General features: G+C 65.5%; 1 protein-coding gene across 1 annotated transcript in view; it reads left to right on the forward strand.

Annotated features, from left to right (window-relative positions):
• The window catches only part of LGR6 (leucine rich repeat containing G protein-coupled receptor 6), a 49,737-nt gene that overhangs the window by 17,369 nt on the left and 5,674 nt on the right, over positions 1-26,694 (forward strand). The window contains exons 2-14 of the mRNA XM_039883579.1: positions 242-313; positions 1,583-1,654; positions 1,862-1,933; positions 12,129-12,344; positions 15,249-15,320; positions 19,811-19,879; positions 21,378-21,449; positions 21,602-21,673; positions 22,650-22,718; positions 23,683-23,754; positions 24,680-24,745; positions 25,688-25,759; positions 26,238-26,309. Of these exons, the coding sequence (XP_039739513.1) occupies positions 242-313; positions 1,583-1,654; positions 1,862-1,933; positions 12,129-12,344; positions 15,249-15,320; positions 19,811-19,879; positions 21,378-21,449; positions 21,602-21,673; positions 22,650-22,718; positions 23,683-23,754; positions 24,680-24,745; positions 25,688-25,759; positions 26,238-26,309 (1,068 nt within the window). The remainder of the gene's footprint in view (positions 1-241; positions 314-1,582; positions 1,655-1,861; positions 1,934-12,128; positions 12,345-15,248; positions 15,321-19,810; positions 19,880-21,377; positions 21,450-21,601; positions 21,674-22,649; positions 22,719-23,682; positions 23,755-24,679; positions 24,746-25,687; positions 25,760-26,237; positions 26,310-26,694) is intronic.

The raw sequence follows: 26,694 nt of genomic DNA on the forward strand, positions 1-26,694 counted from the left end.
TGGGCTTTTCCCCCGCTCTGCCCTGTGCGCGGTGGTCGGTCACTCTCAGTCCTGGTAGTCAGAGCCAGTCCTGGGGGCCAGAGGGAAGGAGGGCCGAGGGGCATGGAGGCCGAGAAGGCAGGCTTGCCGGCCAGCTCCAGGCAGAGGGCGCAGCCGCAGCTGTGGCGGCGGTGGAGTTGGGGACCGCGTGGGTGTTTGGAGCTGGGGCAGCAGGAGCTCACGGCTCCCTCTCTCCACACAGAGACCTGAGCATGAACAACCTGACGGAGCTGCAGCCCGGGCCCTTCCGCCAGCTGCGCTTCCTGGAGGAGCTGTGAGTAGGCGGCCGGTCAGGCGGGGGGCACCCTACAGTGTGCGTGGGGTCACCGGTGCAGGCGGGAGCTCGAGGTGGCAGTGTGGGCCACGTGGCACAGAGCCCCAAAGCCGTCCTTTCTGCACTGACGCCAGCTCCCACGTGCAGCCAGCCCCTTCCCACCGACCCCTCTCCCTGGGGGTCCTCATTCCCCAGCCGCCATCAAGTCCTGGTGGATTTTTCTGGAGCATCTTCTCCCTCCTTTTTCTCTGTTCCCACTACTCTCACCTCAGGCAGCCCCCCAACAGACAGATCTGCACCCCCTTCCTCAGCCTCCCTGCATGTCTTCGGGGTGCATCCCGCCAGCTCAAGAGTCTTGCCCACCTCAAGGATCCACTGCTCAGTCCTGCCCTCACCTGGCCTGCCTGGCCCAACCTCCCTGGCTCACCCTCACCTGACTCGCCCTCACCTGGCCCAACCTCCCCGGCCGGCTGCTCCACAAGCCAGCCCGGGTCGGTATCCCTGGTCCCCGTTCTGCACGAAGCAGGGCTCCCCTCTGACCTGCAGGCCCCTCTTTCTCTCTACTCTGGCATCAGGAGCAAGTCACCTCCTCGGCGCTGTGCCCAGCCTGTGCGTCCCGGGGAGCCAGGCCGTGGTGCCCTGCCCTCTCCCAACCCCTCCGGCCACCTACCCCGTCCCCGCACTGTGATGTCCTCGGGCTCCACCCACATCTGCTTCCACCGGGCCGGCTGTGGCTCCTGCCCTGGAAACACTCACGTCTCCACATCTGCCCGACACGCCGGCCTAGACCGGAAGCTGGCTAATCCCGGCCCCCATTCCGTAGCCCTCCTGGATTAGCGGGGGCGGCAGTGGCGTTGAGGGCATGAGGTGACACAGACACACACGTGGCCCGAACCCTCCACGGGTGACAGGACGCGATGCGGCTGTGGGTGCCAGGTCAGCACCCGAGGGATGTGCACTGTGTGGCCGAGACGTCACTCGGATCTGGCATCTGGCGAGAGGGCCAGGCCCCTGTCAAGCCCTAGGGCCTGAGGGGACGTGCCGAGCCCCCACACCGCAGTTCCTTCCTCTGGAACCGGGGTGACGGCAGGCACCTCGCGGGAGGCTGAGAACGAGCGAGATGAGGGGCCCGGGGCAGCGGAACACCCTGCAGCTGCCAGCAACATGTGGCCACCCCGCACCCCTCCGCCCAGCGTCCCCAGCACAACCGGACAGGGTCACCGTCTGGGTCCCCTGCCAGTGGCACCGACTGTCGGCTCTGGTTTGCAGGAGGCTCTCCGGGAACCGCCTGTCACACATCCCAGGACAAGCCTTCTCTGGCCTGCACAGCCTGAAGGTCCTGTAAGTACCGTGCGCCCCATTCACGGGACGCGGCCCTGCGACCTGGGGCTCCGCTCAGGACCCGTCACCCGCCGGCCTGTCCCTGCCTTGTCTGCACGTCCCCCGTGTCTGAAGCTGAGACCCTGGGCAGGGTGTGGCTTGTGGGGGGCTCGGGGGGCGCCCCTAGCTCCGTGTGCTGGGGTCCTCAGGCCCTTCCTCTCCCTACAGGATGCTGCAGAACAACCAGCTGGGAGGGGTCCCTGCCGAGGCCCTGTGGGGGCTGCGGAGCCTGCACTCCCTGTGAGTCACCCCGCCCCCACCCTGCGTTCCCAGCAGCAGGCTCTCCTGCCTTCGGCTTCCTCGGGTTCTGTTGTCATGAGAGTGTGATGTGCACAGTCGTGTGTGTGTCTGGGGAAGCCGGGCTCCAGGCCCTGCTGAGCGCTGTGGGGATGGGACCCCCCTTGACAAGGCCACCAGGGCGGCGGTCCCGGGGTGCCTGGTCTCCTGCCCCAGGGCCCGGGGTGAGGGCGGAGACGGCCACCCCCAGAAGTGTCAGGAGGGCCGTCTCCTCCACCCAGGCTGCTCCAGCCCCCAGGGTTTTGGGGGGCGGCTCCCAGTCGCACTTCCCCTGTCTAGGGTGGGACGGGCTGGGACTCAACTGGCTGCCCATGTGCAACACAGCCTCCTCCAAGGAGCCTGCAGTTCCTCTCTCGCCCAGTAGGGGCGTCGCGGGCATGAGCCTGAGCCCGGGGTTGAGGAAGCAGGCGGGGTGCAGGGTGGCTGACATCGCCAGCTGCCCGCATGCTCGCCGAACCAACTGAATTTTCATGCCCGTACATAGATTTTCGGGGTGACATCAAAGTCGGGAAACAGGACTGGGCATAACACTTATCCGGTGGGGAAACCGAGGCACGGTCAACCTGTGGTACATCAGGACAAGGCCTCTTGGCCTGCGGTTGCCGCCGTGGCCTTGCCTGACTCCTTATCCTCCAGGGACGGAGGGAGGGAGGGGCGGGACCCACAGAAGGCCCAGCGTGGGCACCACACCACCCACGGTTAGGCCTTTCGTCCCCGCCCCCCTGACGTCCCCTGCCCCCTGCTCTGTGTCTGCCCCAGCGCCCCGGGCGACCCTGCTGGACCCTGTCTCCTTCTCCAACCCCTCCGACCTCCTTCCCAACGAGGGCTGGGCCTGTGGCCCCCGCCGCCTCAGGTCCCACCGAGCAGGGCAGGGTGCCCCGGAGGCTGGGGTCAGGAGATGAGGACCAGGGAAGCCTGGGCTGACCCCCCACCGCAGGGGACACCTGACGTGTGCCTTGGGCCCCGGAAAAGTGGGGCGGCCAGAGACGACGGGGCAGGCTTCGTTCTTTCAGAGCATCGGGTCTCCCAGCGAAGACGGCGGATGTCCACCGTACCGCGCTGTCACACTGGTCGGGAGGTCGAGCGGGCTGTTTTGAAATCACGGATCACGTCTCGGGCGTGCGTCGGGCGTCTGAAGATCTTGTCTCAGATGTAGGACTGTGCTTCTCGGTTGCTCTTACACGCTCGTTGGTGGTCGTCGTGACTGGGTGTGGAGCTGAGAACAGGTGGCTCTGGCATCAAGGGGGTGACAAGAGGCTGGTGGCCGAGAGCCTGGCACGGGGCGGCGAGCTCAGAAAGAACGTGCCAGCAGGAGCAAGCAATGATGAGCGGGAAGGGCAGGCGGCCCCAGGGGAAGTGCAGATGCTGAAGCCCCCTTCGGACACGTCAAGTTCAAGGTGCCAGTGGGTAGGGCTACCGAGCATCGGCGACGATCTGAAAAGCGGGTGTGTGTTGGGGAGGAGGGGGTGTGCACAACCCCCCTAGAGGGCTCCATGTGGAAGGCGTCACCTTCTGAGCCTTTGGAGGCTGGGGACGGCAAAGCGAGGTGCTGTCCTGCGGACCTTGGGTCCCCCCATCGTAGATAGTGACAGCAAAACAGGCCCGGGGTGCCAGGCTGGAAGGGCAGGGTGGGAGCAGACGACAACTTCGGGAGCACCCCAGGGCCAGGGCCGCAGCAGGTGCTTGGCGTGCACTGTCTGATTCGCACCCCCAAACCCCCTCTTCAGGGGTTGCAGCTCCGCCGACAGGCGAGGGGCCAGTGGCTCGGACAAGGTCGGAGCCAGCGCGTCGGGGAGGCAGCCCCCCGCAGTGCCGCTGGGCTCCGAGGCTGCGTCCTGCCCGTCGAGGCGGCAAGGGAAGCCGCTGCTGACGGCCAGCGCTGGGTGGCCCCTCCTTCCTGTCGGAAGTCAGTGTCAGGAGGAATCTAGGGGGCACGTCCCTGCCCGTGCCCCTCCGCAGAGCAGCCAGGACCGCCCAGGCTCGGGCCCCTGGAGGAGGCCCCTCTTCACCTCCACGAGGGAGGGTCTGTGCAGGGACTGTGTGGACACTCCTGGGACCACGGTGACGGGACGGTCCCCAGCAGAGAGCCAGTTCCCAGGGCGGAAGGAAGCGAGTTAGAGAGTGAGGGGTGGGGGCCGGGGCTGCTCGGCAGCACCCGCCCCACACCCCCTCCCTGAAGCGCTTGCTCCCTCCCCGACCGACCGACGTGGGAGGGAGAGGTGGCGGTGCCAGCTGTGTCCCGCCAGGCTCGAGCCAAGGCCGAGAGAAACCACAGGAAGCCGGTGGAGCCTGGGGAAAGGAGGAGCGGGGTGGGGGTGCGGCGGGGGTGGGAGCCCACGGGAAAGCAACAGCACAGCCCACACCCACCTGGGACGCGGCTGGCTGGAGGAGCACCGGAGAGCACAGTGGCAAGAATCGGGAGAAATCGGAAAAACAGCCCGACACAAACGCTTTATCACAAAGGGCGGCCACGTGAAACCAGCCAGCGAGGGGTTCGCCCCGCCGGGGGACACATGACGAGCTGGCTTCAAACCAGGACCGACGTTAGAGCCACCAGGGCCCTCACAGCCCGTGCCAGCCTGAGACACTGGTGCCCGGGCCGAGGAGCCTGGGGAGGAGAGCGTGTGCGCGTGCGTGTGTGTGCGTGCGCACGCGTGGGAGCTGAGGCCACACATCAAAGTGCCGCGCATACCCACAAGTCTCCTTAACCCTGAAAGCCCCAGCGACGAGGCAGCTGGAGCCCAGCGATGTGCAGCTCCTTGCCTGGGACTCACCCAGTGCAGCTGAGCGCTGCCCCAGAGTGTCCTCTAAGCCATAGGTTTAGGACCAGAGACCGCCTGGCTCTGTGGCTAAGTATCTGTGGGGCCACGGGCAGGTCACCTGCCCTCTCTGGGCCTAAGGATCGAGGTCCCCGTCTCTAGAGTGGGAGGGTCAGTGGGGTGATTGGCAGTGAATGTCCCTTAGAGGAATAGGCTTCCTGCTGGGGGTCCTGGCACTGGCCTTGAACTCCTCTGGCTGCCCTGTGCTTGTGGCTCCACAGGGGAGTTTATAAACAGCAGATGCCCCTTTCTCACTGATCGGAGGCTGGGGGCCGAGATCGGGGTGCCAAGCCCCTCCGGTTGGGGGCTGTGACTGCTGGCCGAGCTGCACAGACATGCCGTCCACACAGGGGTGGTGTCAGCTGCCTGGGGAGCAAGGGGCATCTGCGAGATTGATCCCCGGAGCCCTTGGCCTTGATCTGCACCCCCTTGACCCTGGCAGGGGGCCTGGAGCTGGCTGTGCCTCGTCACCACCCATGTGGGAAGCTCAGTGAGACGCTTCCAGGCTTTTTCTGGGAATGGACCTGTTTTAGCCTTGCAAGGAGCAGCCTGGGAGGGGAGGGCCCTGCTCCATGCCCGTGGGACATGCGGAGCCAGGGGTAACAAGCGGGGCCCCCTCCTGTGGAGGGCACAGAGCCCGGCACGCAAACTCGCCCTCAGCCTCCTTGGTGCAAACCTGCAAGAGGCCCCCAGGGAGGCCTGGCGATTTGGGGACAAGAAGCTCGTTACAGGAACTGAGGACCCCCAAAGGCGGAGAGAGGGGGACGCCATGGGGGATGACAGTGCCTCGGGGGCGACCCGGGCGTGCGGGCGTGCGGGGAACTTATGCAGTGGTGCTTCTCGAGGCGCCCTGCCCAGCAGCAGCATTGCTGGGACCTGCCGGGGACACAGGCTCCCAGCTACGGAGCCAGAACCTCGGGGTGGGCCTCACAGTCTGGTTCTGAGGCCCCCTGAGGGCTCGGCCTGTCCTGGAAGAGGGGGTGGCTTTGCTTCCTGGGGTGCATAGCACAGTGCCATGGGCAGCTTGAAACGCAGCAGCTCACTCACTCCCGGCTGCATCTGCGTCTGCGTCTGCGTCGCGGTGCGTGCTGGGCCGCGGGCCCCCTTCCCCGCTCCTCCGCTCCCCTGGCTGCCTTCCCCTCCATGAGGCTCCTCCCGCGGGGCCCGGTGACTCTTGTGAGAATGCCCGTGCCCCAGTGATCCCGGCCCCACCTCAGGAGGCTTAACTTGATTGCACCTGCAAAGACCCTTTTTCCAGATATGATCCTGTTCACAGGTCCTGGGAGTGAGGGTGTGGCCTTACCTTCTGGGGACCCACCGCTCAACCCACTGTGAGGGGCAGGGGACAGCAGAGGCCAGCGGGAGCGTGCGTGGGGTGCGAAGTGCGTCGGGGGAAATAGGCCGTAGAGCGGTGGCCCCTGGGCCAGCTGCGCTGCATGAGGTGGCTGGAAAAGCAAGGCTCAGAGCCGGCGGCAGGGACGAGCGGCAAGGCCCGAGGCCTGGGGGTCCCGGTCACTCTGGGGAGGCCCGTCTGCCATGGCGAAGTCCTCAAGGGGAGGGCCTCGGGGAGCCAGTGACCATTGTCAGCACCCCCTACCACGCCTGCTATGCTGTGGGGCCTGGACGAAGAGTCCCCAGGGACATGCGAGGTGGCACGCGGCCTCCCTGGCATGGCTATTTCGGGCTCCAAGATTATATGCTACTGCGTTCGGACCTCCAGGCGTTCCGGGAGTTGATTGCTGTGTGCGTCTGGGGCAGAGGCCGCCCCGAAGTGGGTGGGCGGGCGGGCGCGCGGGTGGCCCCGCATATGACGAGCGTCTGAATGTGGCTGATTTGGCTGTCGGAGGTGCCAGGAGTGTCTGCGGTGGGCCGGGCCCGGGCCTGGGGACATTCTTTCAGCCATGAACGCTGCTGCGGGGGAGTCGGCCCACTCTGGGCCACCCACGAGCAGCGGGGCGCCTCAGCCCAGACTCACGGTCCCCGCAGCCCTCCTGCCCCGAGCCCCGGAAGCCCTGCGGGTCTGGGCCCGGGAGGCTGTAGCCCCTGCCAGGACGGACTGTGGGGGCTGCAAGCTCTGATAAGCTGTAGGTGCACCTGGGCCAGGCCGAGCTGAGAGGTGGGCGACCCCCTCCCATGGGAGAGGACGGGCAGGGCTCCTCCCTCCTGAGTGAGCAGCTGATGCCAGTGCAGAGCTCTGGGTGTCCAGAAGGAAGAGGACACCCAACTACTGGTGTCTGTCCGTCCATCCCTGCATCCCTACATCTAGCCGTTCATACTTCCATCCAGCCGTCGTCCATCCGTCATCCGGCCGTCGTCCGTCATCGTCATCATCCGTCTCCATCGTTTCATCCCTCCGTCAGATAAAAAATCGTCAAATCAGATCAAATAAAATCATTCATATTAAATGCAATCTATAAAATTATCATCGTCAAATCAAAGTAAATGCGATAAATCAAATGGTAATCGTTTCGCCATCATTCATAATTAAAATCATTATCGTCCATCATCCCATCCGTCGTCCATCCATCCTCCATCTGTCCAGTCCTCCTTCCACTCAGCCTGTGGGCATCTCTCAGGAGGCTTTTAGGCCTTTAGAGAACTGACGTCATCTGACCTGCAGTGGCTGCGGGACACTGAGTGACCGTGCTGGCGGTCTCAGAAGCTCCGAGAGGGGAGGCCAGCTCTTCTTCTGGCGGGAAGGTCGGCAAAGCTGGGCCTGGGTTTGGAAGGCAGAATGCACGGGGTCCAGGGGGACACGGAGAAGGCGCCATGCAGAGAACTCCCTGAGTGTCCCCCCTCCCCCGCTGCTCAGCCCAGAGAGGAGGGGAGAGCTGGCTGAGACCCCAGCTGGGAAGGGAGACGGTGCCCCCCACCCCCTCCCCAGCATGCATAGCTTAGCCCCTAATTACACAGTGACGCAACTTGTTTTTAAAAAACATGTTTATTTTCATTCTGACTCATTGTAGAAAATTTAGAAAATACAAAAAATAAAGAGAAGAAAATAAAATGCACCCACAGTTCTGCCACCCAGACACGACGCCCGTGATCGTGTCTGCATGTTCCTCTGGGAACAGACACAGACATGCTGCCCTGATGACACGTGTGTCTTCACCGGCCGCGTCGGGGTCTGGCCTGCTGTGCCCCAAACTCGTGCTGACATAGCACTGGGGACGTCATTTCAGGATTTTTAAAAATTAAGGTACAAATCGAACAGCATAAAATTCACCCTTTTAAAGCAGACGGTTTGGTGGTTTTTAGCCTGTTTACAAACGTGTGGGATTGTCACTGCCAAGTCCAGAGCAGCTTCATCACCCTCCGCAAGAAACTTCGGTTCACTGGCAGCCCCCTCCCCCCCCGCAGCCCTGACGGCGCCTGCCCACTGCCCGCCACGCCGGACGGTTCCCACGGAGGGACCCGCACGGCGTGTAGCTCTGTGAGTCTGGCTTGCCCCGCTCCGCACGTTCTCGGGGTTCATCCACCCGTGTCGGCCCTTCGTTCCTTTCGACGGCCGAGCAATATTCCGCCGTGGGGTTGGGCCGCCCCGCTTGTGCAGTCATGGACGTCGGGTGGCTGCCATGCACTCCTGTGCAGACGGACGCGGTTTCAGCTCCGCTGGGTGAACACGTGCAGTGGAGTTGCCGGCCACGCGGTCACTCTGTGCTCCTCTTTCTGAGGGGCTGCCAGCCTGTTTTCGGGGTGGCTGCACCAGCTCACATCCCCTCCGGCAGTGCCCGAGGCCCCGACCTGTCTGTGTCCAGGATTGGGGAGACTTATGGCTATGTCTTTGTCTGGGAGCTGGGTAGAGTTTTAGATCTTCGATCTGTTGTGAGTTAATTTTGTATGTGGCAAGGGGTAGAGGTCCACTTTTACTCTTTGGTCTGTAGATAGCCAGCATAACATTTCATCACCCCAAAACAAAGATTATCCTTTCCCCCAATGAATTGTCTTAGCGCCTTGTTGATAATCAGCCACCCACACATGCGGGATTCCCGTCCGGATGCTCAAGTCCTCCGCGTTTCTGCCCCTCTGTCTCAGTGATGTGGCTCTGTAGTAAGTTTTGGAATGCGGGCGTGGGAATGCTCCAGCTTTGTTCTTTGCTTAGGCTGCTCTGGGTCCCTTGCATTCCCAGATGAACTTTAGGATCGGCTAAGTCAATTTCTGAAAAAAAAAAAAAAAACAGAAAGAACTCTGGGAGTTTGGTAGGATTGTGGGGCGCGCGCAGATCAGTTTGGGGAGAGTGGCCATCTTAACGGCACTAAGCCTTCCAGCCCCCAAATACGTGACGTCTTTCCATTTATTTGAGTACCCTTTAATTTCTTTAACTGGACGGTGGGAAGGGCTGGGCCCCAAGTGGGGGGCTGAGAGGGACAGTGCCCCTCCCCTCTCGTAGACCTGTGAACGCGCGGCTCGGTTTCCTCTGGAACCTCTTACGAAGAGTCTACTGGGGGCGACCGGATGTCGCTTAGGGTTCCTAACCGTCTGACATCACGGCCCCTGTGTGGAGCGGCGAGTTGGGAAACCCCCGTTGTCCACCTCTTCCTCTGCCGACCGCAGCTGCTCGTCACCAGGCAGGCATCCAGGCCCCGGGGGACCACAGCGCCTGGCTCTCGGGCCATCTCAGACAGCCCGGGAGGGACCCCAGAAGCCAGCCTCCCGTTAGGGACCAGATGGCTGGAGGCAGGAGGGCGGATGAGGTGGCTTTTTGTGGTCCCTGCCCCAGGATTCCGGGACAGCCGCCCACAGCGCTGGCCTCCTGCCCAGATCCGTAGGTCTGTGTCTTCAGGCGACGTTGCGGAAAGGTGCCCCACGCAGTCTCTCTCCGCCCCCTTCCCAGAGGGCAGGGCGGGCAATCACTTTTGTATATCGCTGCAGATTAAAACTCAAGGCAGGCAGGGAGGGTGCTCAGGGGCCACTTTGATGCACACAAAGGCGCTTCTCTGCCTGCGGCTCCCGCTCACCGGCTCCCAGGTGGAGGGGAGTGTGGTCTGGGCTTATGGGAGAACCGGCTGAGTTGCTTGTTCCATTCAAGCCTTTGATCTATTAACAGGCTGGCAGTGAGAGGGAAGGGTCTTATTAGGGGCATAAATCAGAGTTGTGGGGGTTTGTAACTCTCAGCTGCCCGTGCCCCCCGCCCCCGCCACAGTGGGGTTAGCTGGAGACTGCGTCCACCTCACCCCTGCAGGACCCTTGGGGTCTCCGACCGCTGTGGCTCAGCCAGCCGCCTCTGCCCACCTCTCTGTCCCCTCACCCCCACCAACGGGAGAGTTCGGGTTCCAGCTCCTGAGTTTCTGGACCCTGTGAGGGCCTGGCACTGTGTTCCAGGTGGGTGGAGGCATGACAAGGACCCCAGAGAGGGGACCCCAATGTCAGGTTCTGCCGAGGAAGGGCTCGGGGACCAAGCTCTTGGCAAGATCTCTGCCAACCCCGTCCCCACCAGACTTGTCCTTGTCAATTCAGATGCCGCGGTGCCTGCAGGTTGAAGTGCCGGGCCCTAAAGCCCCAGGGACAGGCTAGACCCCTCTCTGCTCGTACTGTTTTCGGGGCCCAGGGCAAACACTCCTCTTCTGGGGGCCACCCTCCCCCTTCCCTGGTGAGGTGCCGGTTCCTCTGCTCTCCGTGCACGGCACACGCAGCACAGGTGCCCTGCCACACGCACACATGTGCACACATGCACACATACACAGCACGGATGCGCACAGCACATGCACACACGTGCACACACGCACACATGCAGATATACACAGCACGGATGCACACAGCACACACGTACATGCACACACACATGCACACACACATACACAGCACAGATGTGCACAGCACACATAAACACACACATGTGCACACAGCACACGCACACACTCACACATGTGTGCGCACACAGCCATGCACACATACACACATGCACACATGTGTGTGCACACATGCACACATGGCACACACATGCATGCACGTACACACCGCATCACAGGCGGGCACCCATCTCGCTCGTGCATGTGAGCCCCTCTGTGGCTTGCAGGACGGGGTTCTAAGGTCCCCCCTCCGCCTGGCTGGGTGGCAATTAAATATGAAAACCCATGTGAAAGGCAACTGGGCAGTTAGCTCGCTCTCCAGCACCAGAGGAGGCCTGCGCCCTGCCACCACCCTGCACTGCGGGTGTCCGTCTGACCCTGTGGCTCGACCCCTCACAGCTGACGCTGAGCCAACACCCCTACACCGTCCGTGCCAGGAGACATCAGGGTGTTCTTCAGAAACAGAACCAGCCGCCCCCCAAAACCAGCCTTTCCTGGGGCGGAGTCCGTATTTGCAGGGAGCCCCGAGTCAGGGAACCTGGGCCAGCACCCGCGCGTCTGGAGTGCCAGGCCTTGCCAGCAGAGGGCACTCCAGAGGCTTCAGTGTTGGTCTGTCCACCCACAGCCGCCTCGCTGATGAGCTGGGGACCCCCTCCCAGCGGCACAAGAGCTTGGGCCAGAAGGCCTCTGGCGAAAAGGCTTAGAGACGAGAGAACCACGTCTCAGGGCAAAATCCAGGAGTAGATCCGTGGCCACAGGCCAGCTCGTCTGGTCCCCGTGCGACCAGCTGCAAAGGTGACAGGGCTCCACCCAAGTTCTGGACCAGGAGGCAGGCAGGAGCCTGTCGGTAGGGCCCTCGGCTTGGGGGCACCTGCAGGGGGCTGGGGCGGACAACTTCCTGCTTTTGCTGGGCTGCCGAGATCTTCCGGAGCCCACGCTGGAAGTCCTTGTCACCCAGAGCCTCTGTCTGTGCACAGACAGGAAGGGCCCCTGCCAGCTGTACACCTGTTCTGAAAAGGGGCATATCAAGGGCGTCTGCGGTGGCATCCGGGACCTCCTTAGGCTGTCGCCCGAGCCGGAGGCCCAGGGCTGTGGCGGGGACTCTCCTCACTGCTGGGTCCTGGAGGGGGACTGGGGCGGCTGCATCTTCGGGGAGCGCCGTCTATGGTTAGGCCCAGAGGGAGCGGTGAGACAGTCCACTACGTGGCCTTGGAGTGCACAGGAGCGGGGACACTGGTGTCTCGTGCGAGCAGGGGAGGCCCGGAGGCCTGGGGGTGTTGGGAGGTTCCGCCGTGGGCCTGGGAGGGAGGGTTGGCGCCATAAGTAGTGACACATGGCACAGAGGGTCAAGAACTGTGGGCTGGAATGGAGGAGACGGTGGGGACTTGCAGAGGTGGCCACCGGGTGGCCAGGCCACAGCTTTAGTCCCAGGGCCCCTGGGGGCCTGCTGGGGCCTGACGTCCTGGGGACCAGTGCCAGCCCTGGTCTGCACCCTCCCTGGATTGACCCTCTGCGCCCTCTCTCCTCCAGGCGCCTGGATGCCAACATCATCTCCGTGGTCCCAGAGAGGAGCTTTGAGGGGCTGTCCTGCCTCCGCCATCTGTGGCTGGACGACAATGCACTCACCGAGGTCCCTGTCAGGGCCCTCAGCAACCTGCCCGCCCTGCAGGCCATGACCCTGGCCCTAAACCGCATCAGCCGCGTCCCCGACTTCGCCTTCCAGAACCTCAGCCGCCTCGTGGTGCTGTGAGTGCCCGGCCCCAGCCCGCCCTGCACGTGCTCAGAGGCCTGACGGCCTCGAGCTCTCTGAGCCCTGAACCATGGCCTCATCCTCGCCTTCGTGGAATGAGGTGCGCCGTGCCCTCACGAGGTTGTCGTGAAGCCAAATGACCTTAGGGTGACAGACGGCTCCGAGAGGACCACGTCCTAACCGGACACCAGAGCCGAGGTGGCCTCCTCGCTGCACGCACAGCCGCCTCACTGGTGGGTGTAAGCCCAGGGCCCGTAAACAGCATGTGACATTTAGGCGAGGCCGTCTTACGCTGTGGCCCAGGGAAGCACCCAGTCCTCCCATCCCCGGCCTGGAGAAGCAGGGACAAGTGCCACTGGTGCAGCCTGGCCGGTGTGCGGGTGGTTAATACCTGGCCATGGCGTCCAGCAGGGCGGGGCTGGGGTTAATGCTGCCTTCCCAGTGGGCACCCAAGAGGCACGTCAGCTCCCAGTTAATGCCCTGTGTGACTGGTGCGTTCACAGGGTAATCGTCGGGCGCTCGGAGGTCGTGAGAAATTGCTCTGGGTTCCACACCCTGGGGGACAGGTGTGCTGGTGATTCTGCTCCATGGCGCATCACCCCACCTGCTCTTAGAAACCGGGAGGGGACGGTGGTCGAGGACCCCAGGAGAGAAACTCAGGGTGCAGGAGAACCAGCCGCTTCGTCCCCTCGGTCCTTCACGGGATGGAGGGAAGAGGTCTTGGGGGGACAGGCGAGCCGTGAGAGGGGCGGGGAGCGGGGTGAGCTGTAGGCAGGCCCAGGAGGCAGGGAAGGGCGGCTGGTGGGATGAGAAGCAAGGAGCCGCCTGGGGCCGCCCACGTGGTGGAGGGGGCTCTGCTGGAGGTGGGGAGACAGTGGGAGGAGGGGCAGGGCCTCTTTTCAACGCCAACCCTGGACTCCCATCACAGCTCTGTCATGGCGGACACCTTGTTCGTCACTGGTCAGCAGTGACTTCGTGTGTGCAAATGCTGTCTCTCCACCTGGACAGTAAGCCCCAGCACCTGCCCCAGGCTGGCTGGCTGCCAGAGGCACCCAGGACCCTGGATTGAATGGGCGACTGGAGGGGGCCAGAGGCAGGGGCTGGGAGCTGAGCCGCTGTGGACCAGGATGCTGCGGGGGAGGGGCGGGACGTGGAGACTGGTCAGCAGAGGCAGGGAGAGTGACAGAGGCGGAGGAGGTCAGGCCATTGGCCCCTCGGGGAGGGGACGCAGTTTCTTCCCGGAAGGCGAGTCTGTGTGTCCTCATCAAATCAGAAGCGCCTCTTGGAGGGGTCCGTGTCCACCTGGGGCATCATGGAGCAGGTGGGCGGCATGTGACGGCGTGCAGGACCCCGGACCCTCAGGGCCCAGCCGGCCACCGCGTTGGTGGTCTGCCATTAGCTTTGGACACCTCCAGGCCAGTGTGACCTCTCCGTCTCGTCAGTGACTTCCTTCCTGCCCCAACGTATCTCAGTCCTGGACTTCAGTGGCCGAAGGGGACACGTCGCGTGTGGCTGGCTCAGCCTCCAGCCTCCCCAAGCAGCTCGGCTCAGGGTCCCTCTTCTGTATTCTGCCTCTGAATAGTCCCCGCGTCACGTTGGGCCCCGTCCCTCGGGGACACCAGCGTCCCCTGTGTTGTGTCCCCTCCTGGGCCTCCACATTCGTTCGTGTCTGTCCCAAACTTCCGGTGACAACCGGCTCCTTGACCCATGAGCTTCTCCTCTGGTTGTTTTCAGCCCCGTCTGTGCTGTCGTTTCAAGCTGCGTGTTTGTGCCTCTTGTCGTGGGCGTCCTGGGCCGCGGTCTGGCCTGTGTGGCTGTGTCGCCGGCTGGGTCTCCCCTCTAAGCTGCTTGCGGGCTGGACTCGCAGCTCAGTGAGGTCCGCTGGCCTGTGTGAGCCCAGGGGAGGGGGAGCTCAGACGCCGTGTCCAGCGTCCGGGCCAGGTGCTGAGCGTGTGAGTCACGGCCCCCTCCGGACGCCCTGTGGCTTTGCGCCACCTCCTCAGTTAGTGGCATCCGGAGCCCGGAGACGGGAAGCAGGGACCCGCTTCGCCGCAGACTGGGATTTTAGGGAGAATCCCCAGGATTTCTATCCTTGGCACCGGTTTACTTACACTACATGACGTCTCTGTGCTCGTCTTGCTGGTGACATCGGGGACGAGGGCAGGGTCTCGTGTTTGCTGTCTCACTCGTCTCATTGGGACCTGGGAGGGCTCCGTGTCACCCATGGCCGCTGCTCCGTTCCCCGCCACAGTCTCTCCCAGACGGATGTCCCGCCTCTGCTGGCCCCTCGCCGTCCTGCACCGTGGTCCCCACCATCAGCTCTGCCTAGAATGCCCTTCCCCCTGCTTGTCCAGGGCGCCCACCCACCAAGGCTCTGCTCCAGACGGCTCCTCCTCGTGAAACCTCCCCAGGCCCCGGCCACAACAGGCCGCCCTCAGGCTGGTCTGTAGCTCTCACTAAGGAGAAAGCTCAGCCCTTAATTATGTGTTGTCTGCAGCGTTTGGCCGTTGGCTCCTGTAAGTGTGTCAGGCCACCGAGTCAGGCAGGCTGGGTCCCGGGGGCCGGACCACAGAGGAAGCCTCAGCTGGAGCCCCCTTCTGCCCCTGCGGACAGCAGGCCTCTGAGGGCAGTGGGAGCCCGGTCAGCTGCGGCCTGGGGCATTCCTTTGCCTTCGATCGGAATTCAAAACTGCGCAGCCCGTGGCCAGCCTAGCCTTGGAGAGCGTGACTCCCGAAGTCGGGCTCGGCCAATCATTTTGTCACTGGAGACAGAGGGCCGAGCGCTGGGGTCATCTGTCTGTGCTTCTGCCTCCACCTTCCTGCTTGAGCCACCGTCTGCCCCCCCCGCACCGGCCCAGGGCTGTGGGCGCCCAGTCTGATGCGTCTCTTCTTCCCACACAGGCACCTTCATAACAACCGCATCCAGCGTCTGGGGACCCACAGCCTCGAGGGCCTGCACAGTCTGGAGACGCTGTGAGTCCGGGCGGGGTGTGGAAGGCCGGCGTCCGGTGTCCAGCAGAGGGGAGGCCGGCTGGACACGGCCGCTGGGCCTGGCCGCGGGCCCGCGCGCCACATGGCCTCCCTGGCTCTCCCCCTAACATGTGACTCGAACGTGTGCCTCCCCCTCAGTCAGAGTGTGCCTTGGGTGGTCGGGGGGCCCAGGCGGGAACCCTGGGACCCCGCAGCAGAGAGCTCTGTGACAGTGAGAGCTTTGGCTGGAAGTGGGAACAGCCAGCGACGGCCAGGGTGGGGGCCTCGGAGGGCGGCCGGGGCCGAGCCGAGGGCGGCGTGGCGTCTGTCTGCGGTGGCAGCTGACGAGGGAGGGAGAGATGCGAGCTGTTTGCCAGTTAGTGTAAGCGGCAAGTGGCTGACGGGGGGCTGGCCGCTCAGCGCCCCACCGGTGTTGGCTCATCAGAAGCTGTGTTTTCTGGGCATTGCCGGCCGGGGCTGGGATACGGTCGGCGTGTCCCACACTCACCATTTCCCCTGCAGCTCTGGGCCGGGGCCACATGAACAGAGACTGCTGGGCTCCCCAATACCCTGGCCCCGCCAGCCGGGGCCCCGCGGCTCCAGGGGGGCTACACAGGCTGGGGAGGGACCCGGGGCGCCAGGGCACAGCCAGTTCTCGTCACCCCAGTCCACACGCCGGGACACCTCTCCTGAGCTGACGGGCCTTCAAGTGGCTGAAGCAGCAGAGGGACCCTTGCGCAGGGCAAGCCGTGACCCTCGGAGGCCACGCTGGGCAGAGCTGCTGGGCGCGTGCAGCTGTCCACGTTTGTGGTTGGGGGCCGTGACCTCACACCCCTCCTCTCGCTGCGGGCACAGCCCGAAGCTGAGAAAGGGCAGAGCCGGCCCAGATGCCCCTCCCGCTGACTGCCGGCCCAGGACTGGGTGCAGGGGGCCCAGGACTGGGTGCAGGGGGCCCAGCCTGGGGTCAGGAGCGGGGAGCTGACTTCAGCCATGTGCTTCCCTCTGAAGCTGTGCTGGACAGAAGGTCAGTTACGCTGAACGGTCTAGCCTGCTTGGTCCACAGCTGGAAAACTGATGTCCAGGGAAGCTGGGCCCCGCTGGGGGCGGAGCAGGCCCAGGCTGTGGTGTTAACGGGACTTGGCCCACGGCCCTGCCACCCCTGTCCAGAGCCGAGTGAGCGGTCGGCGAGCCCAGCTGGAAGCCGGTGCCCCGCAGCCACCTCCGTCAGGGACACAGCTCTGGGGGGTTCGGGACGGCTGGCCACCTGCGCGGAAGAGGAGTTGGGTCCCTGCCCTGGGGCGTGGGACGTTCGCCTTGCTGGGAAGTCGAGGGGGGTGGCACATGTGCTGGGTATGGGTTGGCACTTCTGAGAAGCCAGCTGGCAGCGATCTCTTCACTTTAGGGCATGCCACCTGATTCTTTCTCAATTATCCACTGGAGTGCCGTGTGAGCACTTGGCACCACTGCCTCTGGCTCACCCACAAAGCAGCCCGCCGCCCAGCGTCCCCTGTGCCTTTGATCTGTGGGCGCTGAGCTTGCCACACAGAGCCCGGCACCCACTCCCCAGATGGGACGGCCAGGCGAGGGACAAGGCAGGTCCACAGCCATGCCGCGGAGCTGGGCGGCCGCGCTCAGCCGTCTGTGCGGCCTGGGCACGGCGTGAGCTGCTCTGCTTCTGTTTTCTGGCCCGTGGCTTGTCTGCCCGGGCGGCCGGCGTGTGCTGGCGACGTGTGCGCGGGGACCCTCCCTGTGGGCACCACCCCTCTCTTCCCACCCTCCAGCGGTCACATCTTCCCCCAGCTTTTGATCTCCAGTTAAAAGGGGGAGGTGCGTTCTCCGCTGTCTCCCCTGGAGCGCTTGTGGGGGCCGAGGCTGGGGAGCGAGCAGAGCAGGCGCCAGGTGTTCGTGACGGGCGGGCCTGGCAGCCCCTGGCCCTCTGGCTTTTCCTGTGCGGCTCTGGGCCGTTCTCCCTCGGGCTGTCAAGTCTCTGCCACCTCGGTCTCTCTCATCTCGCAGCAGAGGGAAGATCAAACTGGCCCGCTGTGGTTTGGCTGGAAGCCTCTTGGGAGGGGCGTGGCACCCAGCCCCTCCACCTGGGCCAGGGGGCCTGGCCGGCGCACACGCACATGCCACACGGCAGACCGTGCACGCGCCCTGCGGCTCAGGCCCTCCACATGGTCCCCCCAAGCAGACGCAGCCCCCCCACCCCACGGCCTCGGGCCTGGGGTCCAGCACTGGCTCTGCCCGAGCCACAGCGAGTAGCCGCCGCTCCAAGCCTCGCTTTACTCCAAATCCTTCTTGTTGAGCGGGAAGAAAGCAGACTGACAAACACACGTCGGATGTCAGCGGGTCCCGTGCGGGGGGGACACAGGGCATCTCACCGTCTGTGGCTTCATCGCAGATCATGGGTCCTTAGAAGTCCATGCATTGGCTGGGCTGACTGAGTGCCTTTGGCTGGAGCCTTCCCTGGGCCGCCGGGGGGCTGCAGTCAGCCTGGGCTGGAGGGTCCTGGGAGGCCTCAGTCACGCCTCTGGGCCTCGGTGCGGGCAGTCGGCCGGGCCTGTCTCTCCACGGGCTTCGTCATCAAGCCAGCTGGCTCCCCCCACGATGTGTGCTGCCCCCCTCCCCTGCCCCCGGCCAGCTTTACTGAGATGTAATTGACATGCCGTGTGAGCGGGAGGTGTCCGGCCTGTTGATCTGATGCACTTGTATGTGGACAGTCATCAGACCGCTACTTCTCACCTACCACCTGGGCGGGGGCGCAGGCACGGCAGGCTGTGCGGTTTTCGGCGGAGCGGTGGGATGCGCCGTAACCCGGGCAGGCGGCGGGGAGCCGGGGCAGTGCGGCCGAGTCCCCGTGGGCCGCACAGCGAGCGGCAGTGCTGAGGCCAGACACGCGCTCTTCCTCGCGGACACAGCAGCAAGGCTTCCGGGCGAAGATGCCTGGGTGCCACTTACGGGGACTCTGGTTCTCCCTGGCCCACGGCAGAGGACGGGCGGGCTGAGCCGAGCACAGAGGGGCACGCGCGCTGAGGGTGAGCCCTCGCCGACGGCAGGAGCGGGCGGCCCCTGTCTCACCCTGCAGCCTCGGCTGCCCCCGCCCGTGGTGGGACTCCAGGGGGTTGACGCCTCCCACTGACTGCAGCACCGGGCCTCAGGGAGGGTGCCCCGCACACGTCCCGGCCACCCACACAGCCGTGGGGGCCTCCCGGAGAGCAGGTCGGTCAGATTCACTGAGCTGCGGAGGGAGCTCGTGCTGCAGCTGCCTGACGGCTGGGGTCTGAGCCCCGGGGTCTTAGCGCAGGTGATGACGGGGGCAGCGGGCGGCGGTGTCTGGCTGCCAGACCCGGCGTAGCGTGCTGCTGGCCCACGAGACCCGCCGAGCCGCTCCGTAACGAAAGGCTCGCCACCGGCCCGCGCTGCTGCTTGGGCGGACATGGGCGGGGCCATCTGGGGGGCCACGGCCAGGGCGGGCGTGCACCCCAGCCACAGGCATCCAGAGGCACAAGGCACCCCAAGCTAGGCACATTTCCACATGGGCTAACGTGCGGCTACCGAGTGACACAGGCCAGCCCGAGGCGTGACGCGGACGTCTCTTCTGAGGGAGCCGGCCACGCACAGTGGATGCTCTGCAGCCCTGTGGGTGCCGCCTGCACCGCCGTCTCGGGATGTGGCCCCCGCTTGGGGGGGCTCCCCCTACTGCGGCCCTTTCCTGTTTCGTCTTGGGCAGTTGTAAATCGCTTCTCTCGAAGGTCGCATTTGCTCTCCGTCCCTCCGTCTGCCTCCACCTCGTGCTGTGGTCCCCACGGCGGGCACAGCAGCCCCTCGAGAGGGTAAAGGGGACAGAGCTGCGGTCACTAACGGCTCATGTTGCCCGGTGGCTGGTGGGCACGCTTGCGCCGACGTCCCCGTGCCCGGGCAGACGCCCGTGGGACAGGCGCCTGGCCTGGCGGCAGCTGAGCACATGTCTCTCCGTGCGGAAAGGCCGTGTCGCATCCGTCTGAGAGGGCGTGTGCACCGCATCCCTGCCGTGGTCATTCCAACGCCGGGCCCAGCCGTCCGCCAGCAGCCACATGAGAGGCGCAGCTCACTCTTATGGACGGCGACAGGGTGGGGGCCGAGGCGAGCACTCGAGGAGCCTTCCAGAACCCCAAGAATTGGTGGCAAGGTGTTAAAGATCGCCCCCTTACCCTCCTGCCCCTCCCTGTCACTGATGTCCCCAGCGCTTGAGATGCCGCCTCAACCAGCGGGGACGGCTCTGGGGCTGTCGGTCCCTGCGCCCACATCTCTGAGGGTCCCCTGGGCTCAGTCTGCTGGTCAGGACGACCCCGCACAAGCGGTGTGGAGCGGGAGGGGGACATCAGCACCCCAAATGCTGCCAGCGTAGCCCGCCACCGACAGCCGGACAGCCCACCCCTGGGCAGCCCGGAGCCAAGCTCGTGCGGCTCGGCCCGCCTGCTGTCGGCCGCCCTGACCGCCGGTCTCCCCCACAGGGACCTGAACCACAATGAGCTGCAGGAGTTCCCTGCCGCTGTGAGCACGCTGGGCAGGCTGCAGGAGCTGTAAGTGCCTCGGCCGGGGCGGCGGCCCCCACCCCGGGCCTCCCACGGTTCCTGGAAAACCATAGCCACGTGCCCTCCGACCCCAGCGCAGGTCCGAGCAGCCACCAGCCTCATTAGCTTAGCCTCAAGCATTTCCGAGGGGTGTCACCAATGGAAACAGCCTTGGGCCCTTCCAGCCTGGGGACACACATGCCACCTCCTGTTAGGCCAGGCCTGGCACTGCTCCTGCCTTGGTTGGGGCATGTCCAGAGGTGAACGTGGGAGGGACTGGGGCTGGCTTACGAGGTCACCGCTCAGCGCTGGACCCACAGGGCATGGGAAGCTGGCCCCAGCATTTACTGAGCACCTGCCGAGCCTGCCGTGTGAGTGACAGAGACACCAGCCGTTGGGGACACAAAGCAACATATGTAAAGCAGGGACCAGGACAAAATCCTAAGGGTTGGCTTGTAATTCTGACCCTAATTGTACAGTATCATCTAAAATGACTGTGGGAAGCCCCGAGTAACAGAGAGAATGTTGTGGTTAATCCACGCTGAGTCTGGTCTCGAGGCTGGAGGCCTAGGTGGCAGGATGGTGAAGGGGAGGCATTGCAGGCAGAAGACAGTGCAGGTGAGCACTGGGGGGCATGGAACGGGCCGGGGAGGAGCCCAGCAGGGTGCCCGACCTCGGCGGAGGACAGCAGGCCACGTCTGGGGCCCGAGGTTCGCGAGCAGAGTCCGGAATGCTGTGGTGGCACCGAGCCGGGGCGTGGCGTCTGTCTCTCTCCGTCTCGCAAGCTGTGGAAAGAAGGCTGCTCGGGGACAGGGCCTCAGGCTTATAAATGTGTCAGTCCCCAGAGCACAGCTCAGCGTAGGCACAGAGGCTCAAGCCGTAACTCGGAGTGCTGACCCAGGAGGAGCAGCGGCCAGACGGTGGCCTTGGCCAGCTGCGTGAGTGGCAGTGTCCAGGCCAGCGTGAGGGACGGCCTGAGGTGGCAGAGCTGGGGGAGGAGGAGGGAGCAGAGAAGCCAGAGACCTCCGTGGAAAGAGGACAGTGGACCTTGTCCTGAAAAGTCCCCAGTGAGCCGCACGCGTCATCCTGCCTGCAGGGCGCTGGCCCTGGTGCCACCTCGTTCCCGTTGGTCAGTCAGCATCTGACAGCGCCTTGAGCCCTTGCTGCTGCTTCAGGGCCTCTAGGCCAAGCCAGCCTCTATCTGGGGAACACCCCTCATGGGGGATAACCCCTGAAGCCGTTTTTCCCACACCCTGCTCTCCCACATGCCCCCCTACTTGCCCCTTGGGGACCCTCCAGGGCTCTGCCCAAGTGACAAGGAGAGGACGGCCCCCCTGGGAGCTGACTTGCCCTCCAGGCTCCCCGAGGCTCGGCCCCACGCCTGTCACGCGGCGGGGGGCGCGGGGGGCGTGCTGTGTGACCCGGGAGGTCGCAGGCGGGGCTGGCGCCAGGGTCCCCATGCCCCGCACACCCCCTCCAGGCCTCGGCCGCCCCGGCTGTCTTCCAGGGGCTTCCACAACAACAACATCAGAGCCATCCCCGAAAGGGCCTTCGTGGGGAACCCACTGCTGCAGGCCTTGTGAGTCCAGGCTTCTCCCGCTGCTCGGGGGCCGGGGAGGGGCCGCTCCGATGCTCCCGGTCTCCCTGGGGGGGGGGTGAGGCAGAGATCGCCGGCCCTGCTCCCAGCTGCAGCGCTGAGTGGCTGAGCCGGCGTGGGGGTCTCTCTTCCAGACACTTCTACGACAACCCGATCCAGTCCGTGGGAAGGTCTGCATTCCAGCACCTGCCCAAGCTGCACACACTGTGAGTGGGCTCCGGGGGCTGCCAGGGCCGTGGCCTCCGCCCCAACTTCCGGGAGTGGCCCCCGCCACCCCATCCCCTCCCCCTCCTCCCCCGTGGCCCAGAAGCCTGGACTTCAGGCTGCCGGCTGCCCTGGCTCCCGGACCTGGTGGGCACGGCCTCCTCCCAGACCCCAGGTGGGTGAGCGGGCCCTGGTCCACGGCCGAGCTTGTCGACGGCCGAGGGCTTCCACCTGACCTCCCGTCCTGCTCACGGCAGCAGTTCTGTGAATGTCCCGGACGCCGGACCGCGCCGAGGTCCAGTCTGTCCAGCGACCTCGGCCCTCAGCCGCCCACCGCGCTGCTTTGCTTCCTGCCTCCCACTTGTCTAATACCCCAGCCCACGTCCCCTCTTCAGAACCGTCCCCGGCTGCTCCCGGCCCGCAGCCCCGGTGACATCACCGACACCTCACAGCACACGCCTGGCTTTCATATTCGTTTTGGGTTGCGTCTTCACCCTAAACCCGGATCGGGCCTCGCTTCTGGACCCCACGCTGCCCGCTTGGGTTGGCAGCAGGTTTTCTGTGCCCCTGTCGTGTGTGGGTCCGTGGGGTCCATGTGCTCACCAGAGGGTGTGGGGGCCAGGAAGCCACGAGTCTAAAGCAGCCTAGGAAGGGGGAGCAGGGCAGACGCTCCGACGAAGCCCCAGCAGACGGCAGCTCAGCGGCTGCAGCCGCCCGGGGCCTCTCGGAGGCACCGAGTCGCCCCCTTTTCAGCAGAGGCGACTCCCCGTCCCCTGCCTGTGTTGTTGGCACTCTGGGCCCGAACGCCAAGGCTGCTGGCTCCCTGGTCAGCCAAGCCCGGCCGCCACCAGGTCCGGGCAGCCGGGGCGATCGAGGCAGGCTGGGGGCGGACCACACATGCAGGGAGACCCCGAGAGCTGGGAGCTGGACGTGGACATGCTCCGCCCTCCGCCTTCGAGCTGCTGGCTCTGCTTCCAGGTCCCTGAATGGAGCCACAGACATCCAGGAATTCCCAGACCTCAAGGGCACCTCAAGCCTGGAGACGCTGTGAGTGGTGTGGCCTCAGCCCCGCCCTGGCTCGGCCCCGGGGGGTGGGGGGCTACTCTGGGGGCTGTCCTGGCTTGCCTGCCCCTGCTGCGGGCTCCAGCCTCGCCTAGAGGTCATGTGGCTTGGCCCCAGGGGCCATGCCCATCTCCACAGCTGCAGGCAGGGCCGGTGGCGGTGGCAGGTGGTCTGGGGTGAGGAGGCTGGACTTCTCATCCTCGCTGTTCTCAGGGTTTCCAGGCGTGACTGCAGGGTTCCTGACCCACACGTGGGCACTGAACACCTGTGGGGCGGGGGGCCTTTCTGAAGCTCAACGTCCACCCGGCTCCCCCGTCCTCTGCCACCCGCTCATACAGCGTGGGCAGAGGGCGTCAGAGCGTGGCCGGGCCTGGAGCAGTAAGGGGGTGGACGGGACAAGTGAGGGGCCCACCGTCCAGCCCCAGGTCACACAGCTTGTGTGTGGCATGGCCGGGCGGGGACCCGTCTCTGCTTCTACTGTCTCCCTGGGGGTCGCTGGCATCTGGAAGATTCTCCCTGAGGGCACTAACAGGTCCCCAAAGATGACCTTGGCCCGGTCTCCACTAGGACACCCTGCCCCTGAGCCAGGCCCTGCCCCGTCCTCCTCCCTCTTCCCTCCCAGCCTGGGTGACTCCGGGCTGGGTTCCCACGGCCTCTGCCCCAGCTTTCCTGTCTGCTCCCTGCCCTCAGGGGAGCCCGGAAGATGCCGGTCACTGTCCTGCAGGGTGGCCGCAGACCTTGGGAGACATTGGGTGGGGGCAGAATGGGGCCGGGCATGTAGGGCCTGTCTGCTGCGTGTCCCTCTGTCTCCCCAGCCCCTGCCCTGTGCCTCCCGCCACCTGCCCCGTCAGCTCCGTGCTCCCGTGCCAGCGTCCGGCCCGGGGCGGGAGCTGCCGCCGGGGCCGCCGGGGCCCGGGCCTGCTCCAGTGCGCATCTGTCCCCCCCGCAGGACCCTGACCCGCGCGGGCGTCCGGCTGCTCCCGGCGGGGATGTGCCAGCAGCTGCCCAGGCTCCGGGTCCTGTGAGTGGCTCACGCGCCCCCAGTCCCGCGTCGCACCCCCACGCCCGGGGACTGCAGAGGCCCCTGCTGCTGGAGCCTGTCTGCTCCTGCTCAGGGCAAAGGGCGGTGGTCTCGGGAGCCGGGCCTGGCACGCGGCCCGCTCTGCCGCTCACCAGCTCGTGCCTCCGGACTTCCGTTTCTCCAAGTACAAACTGGCCAGACTCGCGGGGGGTGGAAACCACGTGTCAAGCGCCCAGCGCACAGTCGGCGCTCCATGAGTGGTGCCGTTACCCCAGTTTACACAGGAGAGTCCCTCCCCGGGGCAGGGCTGAAGTGCCTGTGGGGCCAAGGGAGGCATCCGACCCCACTGCCACCAGCCCCATCCCCAGGACGCGGCCCCGCAGCCAGGCGGCCTGGCACCCGCTCTCGGAAAAGCCGCACTGGGCGTCAGAGACGCGGGCCCCAGACCCAGCCTTCCGCTGGCTGGCAGCGTGTCCTTGGGCAGGTGCTGTCCCCACTCCGTGCCTCTGTTAGGTGAAAGGGTCGGGTCCACTGGTCCATAAGGACCCAGCACTGACCTTCCTGTTAACTCCACACATTGTGACCGCGGGTGTGGTCCCAGGGCTGGCACCCCCAGCTCACTCGGTGACGCCCGCCACATCCCCGGCAGTGCCTCTCAGCCCATCACTCCCGGTTCCGCGTCCCCCAGGCCCTCCCCGGCTCCCGAGGGCTTCACGCAGATGTGGCAGCGGGACTGGACAAACGCGGGGGACCGGCCCCACCCAGACCCTGCGGGAGGGGGGCCGTGGTAGGGTGCAGACTTGTGCCACGTGTCCGCAGCCATGGGCCTGTTGTGTCTTCCTGGCCCTGGGCTGCTTGGCCAGGGCCTGGCCCTCCAGTGTGGCTGCCCTGCCCGGCTTCACTCCAGACCTGCCTCTCTCCCCAGGGACCTGTCCCAGAACCGCATCGAGGAGCTGCCTAGCCTGCATGGCTGCCAAAAGCTGGAGGAGATGTGAGTCTGGGCTCAGGCAGGTCTGCTGGCGGGGCTTGCATGACCTTCCTGCGCTGTCGGAGGGCGTGGGAGCCGGGGCTCAGGGACCAGGAGTCAGGGACCAGGGCTGAGGGATGGGGGTCAGGGACTGGGGGTCAGGGATCAGGAGTGAGGGCCTAGAGCTCGCAGGGACCACTCACAGGGACCACAGTGGCCATGAAGCCGAGGTCTGCACAGGCCCTGGACTCACAGCAGATGGCGGGCTCAGCAGCCGACGCCCCGAGAGTTTCGGGGTGGCTCCTTGGGCTCCAGGGCAACGGTGGTGAGGGCCAGCAGAGGGACAGGAATAGGGACAGGGACGCCCGGGGCCTGGCGGGCTGGACGAGCAGGGCAGCAGCAGGGGCTGGAAGTGCCTGCCTCTCTGCGTGCAGCCCCAGACACGGCTGGCAGGGGACACCGGGACTTGGCTCTGACGCGGCGGGAAGTTGCTCCCGAGGCCCCCCAGCCCTCCTCACCCCGCTCCCACTTTCTCAGGCTGGCAGGGCCCCCGAGGCCGCCGTGTCTGTGCCTGTGGGGCCAGAGCAGGGGTGGTGTCAGGGGTGGTCGTGTCTGTGTGTGACAGAGGAAGGAGGGTTTCTGACACGGCTGAGGCTGGCCCATCCTCCCAGACAAGCTGTCTCCTGGGCCCTGCCGGCCACTGGCCAGTCACGGCTGTCCACGGGCTGGGCGGGAAGCCGGCCCTTTGGGGCCACGGGGATGGTTCTGTGGCTTTGTTTCCTGACCCCCTCACCGAGGGCCACTGGTCCGTGTGCACTGCCGTTAATCCGATGGCTTCCAGGGCTGGCCCTGCCTTCCCTCGCCAGGACAAGCGGGGGGCTCTCCCTTCTTCCGCCCCGTGTGTGGGGGGCGTGGAGGGGAGCCAGAGTCTGAGCCGCCCTCATCCAGCCTCTCTTGCTGCCCTAGTGGTCTCCAGCACAACCGCATCTGGGAGATTGGAGCCAACACCTTTGGCCAGCTGAGCGCCCTGCGGGCCTTGTGAGTGTCCATGGAGGCACTGTCTGGGGCCTGCGTGAAAGTGCCCACACAGCACCGGGGTTCGGGGCCCCAGAGTCCACAGCACTGGGGTTCAGGGGGGGCCCTCAGGAGTGTCCACAGCACTGAGGGTTCGAGGGGCGCTGTGAGTGTCCACAGCACTGGGGGTTCGAGGGGCGCTGTGAGTGCCCTGCAGTAAAGTGGGGAGCTCAGGCCCATCGCACTCGTGTCCGATGTGCACGCAGACCCCCACTCCCCAGGAGGGGCGGTGCGTCCCCATCCAGACGGCATTGGGGCCACGTCTGCAGTGGGCCAGGGCCACGAAGCCCACTGCCACGCCGGGGCCGGGGGCCGGGCACCTTCCCCCGGAGGCTGGAGCACTGCCCCCGGCGAGGCCCAGATGCGGGGCAGGTTGGGGAGAGCCAGGCTGGGAACGGGCCTCCGCGCGCCCCTGTCCCCGTCACACCCTCTCTGCCCACAGGGACCTGAGCTGGAACGCCATCCGGTCCATCCACCCTGAGGCCTTCGCAGCCCTGCGTTCCCTGCTCAAACTGTAAGTGTCCGTGGCCCCGTCCTGTGGGCCAGCCGTGGGGGCAGGGCAGGGACCCGCGTAGGTGTCCGACCACACGTCCCGCAACGTGGGCCCCAGCCTCACCCACTGCCGTGGCAGTCCGGTCCACAGACCATGGGGTCGATGGACGCAGGGCCGGCTGCCCGCACCCGGCCCCACAGCGTCTGCACAGACACTGATCTGTGGAGGGTGGTGGCGGCCGTGGGCGCCAGGGTCCCCCGCACCAGCATGACTCTGCAGGGCTGCCACATGCAGGCAGCACAGATCCTCTAAAGTGACAGGACAGAAACGGCTGTGGTGGCAGCTGCCGGGGGCCTCTGGCGGCTGCGTCCGGCGGTGCAGGCTAGTCGCTGTGCTAGGGGCTGCC

The sequence above is a fragment of the Pteropus medius genome, unplaced genomic scaffold (assembly GCF_902729225.1).
Source record: "Pteropus medius unplaced genomic scaffold, Ma_sr-lr_union100, whole genome shotgun sequence".
In the NCBI taxonomy this organism is placed as follows: Eukaryota; Metazoa; Chordata; class Mammalia; order Chiroptera; family Pteropodidae; genus Pteropus; species Pteropus medius.